Source organism: Limulus polyphemus, unplaced genomic scaffold (genome assembly GCF_000517525.1).
Source record: "Limulus polyphemus unplaced genomic scaffold, Limulus_polyphemus-2.1.2 Scaffold23, whole genome shotgun sequence".
Taxonomy (NCBI): domain Eukaryota; kingdom Metazoa; phylum Arthropoda; class Merostomata; order Xiphosura; family Limulidae; genus Limulus; species Limulus polyphemus.
Window position 1 is genome coordinate 549,998 of NW_013665633.1, and position 3,842 is coordinate 553,839.

At 34.1% G+C, this 3,842-nt stretch overlaps 1 protein-coding gene across 1 annotated transcript in view; it reads left to right on the plus strand.

Moving 5' to 3' along the window:
* LOC106458481 (protein croquemort-like) overlaps window positions 1-3,842 on the plus strand; it is a 44,268-nt gene that overhangs the window by 9,352 nt on the left and 31,074 nt on the right. The window contains exon 2 of the mRNA XM_022384922.1: window positions 1,505-1,665. Within this exon, the coding sequence (XP_022240630.1) occupies window positions 1,505-1,665 (161 nt within the window). The remainder of the gene's footprint in view (window positions 1-1,504; window positions 1,666-3,842) is intronic.

Sequence of the window (3,842 nt, forward strand, 5' to 3'; positions counted from 1 at the left end):
GTTATCATACAAAGAAGGCTTCTGAATAAAAAATGAGATGAACATAATTGATTAATTTTTCCCTTTTTCTATATTTGTCGTAAATTCTATATCGTTTTGATGAAAAAATGAAACAAAGAAAACTTCTGCTTGACATGAACCCTTTGAAAACAAGCAACAATCATGAAAAAAGGATGCAAACTTTCTTTCAGAGATGTCATGAAAAAAGGGTGCACACTTTCTTTCACAGATGTCATTAAAAAAGGGTGCAAACTTTCTTTCACAGATGTCATTAAAAAAAGGGTGCAAACATTTTGACAGATGTCCAAAAAAACTCCGGACGCTAAACACGTTTTCTTTTTTACTTGACCTTACATTAGCCTTTCAACATGATGATTGTAATATACGCATGATACGCTTACTTTAGCAGAAATAAAATTCCTATCAAGACCAGTAGAGAACTACAGTCTATAGTTATGTAGAATGGGTCTGTGATATCTTATATTTGTAAATGGAATGGTATCTATTTAATATGTTTCTTATTATATTATTTTAGTATTGCTTCGTTGTATCTTATTACGTTATTGGTAATCTGATATACCTACTGCTTAGACATTTTTAAAAGGTGGCGCTTCTTCATAATATTGTTATTTAAATCATTGCAACATATTTTTGTTTAACAGTTTGAGAACAAGTTGTTATTTCTTCATTTATATTCTTTTTTTAACACGTCCCTCAGAAGCCAAGGGGTCTTTTTACACTACAATTTGTTGAGTATTAAGAGTAAGTTCAATCCGAAAACTTCCATATAGAGTGGATTTGGACGTATCTTTTCGGGACAAATTTTCGTTTGTTAATTGATAAATATTTAAGTGAAATACAGCATCTCAAGTCTCCATACTAGTTGGGAGTAAATTCAGTATATATCAATAAAGCCACATTCTCAGCATCATTAATTAAGCAATTGCCAACACTTTATGCTTCTGCTGTCACCTTTTTATGTTTAGTTTCAATTGAGATACGAACGATTTCACCTGCGATTCGTTAGGAAAAGTTGAAGCATCACGATAGTCAGCAGTAGGATGAGCAGACAGGAGCACCTTGGAAGCGGTTACAGGCATAATATTGTACTCGGCTTGAGCACAATATCTACCAAGGTGGTTCTAAACCGTTCCTGAATACCTCAGCGTATCACTTAGAAACTTCCACGCTTCTTGTGCTTCGCCATAAAGTTCGTGATGCGCTGACGGATTTCAGTCATCTTACCATTTCAAATCAGTTTTCGTAGCCCCAACGCTAAAAGAGTGCGGGAAATGCATTCTTTTCAGCCAATAAACATGTCAAAAAATTTAGTTCAAATTAAGAAAAACCGTATTGGGTAATTTGTTGTTTGTTTATTTGTTTGTTTCAAGAAAAAAATGTTCCCCACTGGCTCGTGAGGGGCCTGTTAAAAATATGCATATTTTTTGGAAAACAAAATGTTAGAACCTCTTTTTCAATATTAGTGTTTTTATTGATCTTGTAGCGGATGAAGATAAAAGAAGGTTCAGAAAGCTACGGTTACTGGAAAGAACCACCAATTCCCATTTACATTCGTTTCTATTTCTTTAACCTCGTCAATCCTGAAGGAGTGTGGAGTCTGACAGAAAAGCCAAACTTCAAGGAGATGGGACCATACACATTTAGGTAAAATATTATAAATTCATATTTTTTATAGTATATTTATTATTTATATTTTAAATAACATTGTTACATCATTTGATTATTTCTTTATTTATATATATATATATAAACTTGCTATTTGGATCCTTGTGTATGCCAAAAAAGAATAAATTATCGGCTTCTCTAAATACATGTTTTTGATTTCATAAATATATGCTACGGATATTCCAGTTAAATCACATTGTACAGTTTATATAATAGGTCGAGCTATATGATAGTTTATCCTGTAGGAAACAGAAGTTCAGTTAATAGTAATTTAACGTAATATACTACAGAATTACCTGCGTATCAGTACTAAAATGTTTATAATAAGGCACCTTAGACAAAAACTCTTTAAGGATATAGTTTCTAAAATTAAGGGTTGGATTTACACTTTCCTAAGTGTTTGACACTTGGACAATTAAATGACACCGAACAGGCTGCTTGAAAAAAAAGTAACCTTTTAGGCCATGAACTAATGGCGTTCATTTATAAATGGTTGTTTGGTCAATGTATATAGTGAGAGAGAGGGGCGGGGGTACATAAATATGCTTCCCAAACTTCAGCAGTTTTTGATATTTCTGCTAACATGATTCGAGCCAAAGATTTCTGTATGCCAGTCGAGTGCTCTACCAACGGAAGCAAAACGTTAACTGGCGAGCAGTTGCTGGTAAGGCTCCCCCCTTTTTTTAAACAAATCAAACTACCACACTAGAAACTTTCAGTGGTATATGTTTTAAATGTTTGTTTGTTTCAGAATTTTACACAATGTTACACAAAGGTGCTATCTGTGCGTAACCATCCATAATTTTGAACTGATTGACTATAAAGAAGGCAGCTAGTCAACACCACCCACAGCCAACATTTGAGCTACTCATGTGTGATCAAATAGTGAGTTAATCTGCACTTGTTTCACTGTTCTCGTTCAAAAATAGATGTTTACAATATATTCAAAACATCCTTGGAGTTATTTGTGTTTCGGTATACTTGAAAGTTATTTTTTTTATTATTTTTAAGCGGTTGTAACGAAAAGCATAACCACTGGAAGCACTCTGATTCAATTTTCTGTGTTCTTGCTCATTTTCTACATGCACACACACACGCACACACACACACACACAGATATATATATATATATGTGTACTGAGTGGTACCTTACAATATATACTAGTCCACTACCCGCCTTCCCTATTTTACAACAACGGACCAGAGGGAGGGTAACCAGTCAGCAGTACCCACCACTTATTATGCATCTATATTCTTAACTGGGATTGATTCACAGTTATAACGCTCTTATAGCTGAAAGTGAGGAACGTTCTCAACAGGTTATTGTAACTTGAAGCTAGGACTTCCAAATCCACAGCTACTACACGCTAACTATAAAGCCATGCCTGGTCCATTAACTTAAGATTACTGCACATTTTAATATTTAACACACTAATAAAAACGCGTTAGGTTACTCGGCAGTGTTTCGTGTCTATTTAAAAAAGCAAAATTTTGTATATTTTATTTGTTACAATATATATATATATATATATGCCTTGATTTCAGGTGTTGGTGTTATTGTTCTTGTCTTAATTTCAGACATAAATTATACAATATGTTGGTGTTATTGTTTTTGTCTTGACTTCAAACGTAAATTATACAGTGTGTTGGTGTTATTGTTTCTGCTTTGATTTCAGACATAAATTGTACAGTGTGTTGGAGTAATTGTTTTTGTCTTGATTTATGACATAGATTATATAGTGTGTTGAGGTTATTGTTTTTTGGTTTTATTGTTCAGTGCAAAGCTACAAAATGAGCGATGAGTGCTCTGCCCATCGCGGGAAATTTTTAGCATTGTAAGTCCAGAAAATCTATCGCTGACCCACCGGGTGACTATATAATGTCTAATCAGATTATATTAAGTGTTTTTCTTGTCTCAGGTTCCTTCTTTTCAGAGGTTAAATTGTGGCGTCACTTTGTTTCATCTCTTCAGAATTCAAGTCATTAACGCTCCTGGTCTTCTGATTGGAATGTCCAAATGGATTACAAAAGGGAGTTCCACCTTTTTCAAAATCCCATATTAACCAATGCATCTTTGGTAGCTAATTTTATGCCATCTGAGGCTCACACCAAACATGCTCGCCCTTTCAGCCGTGGGGGCATTATAATGTGACGAT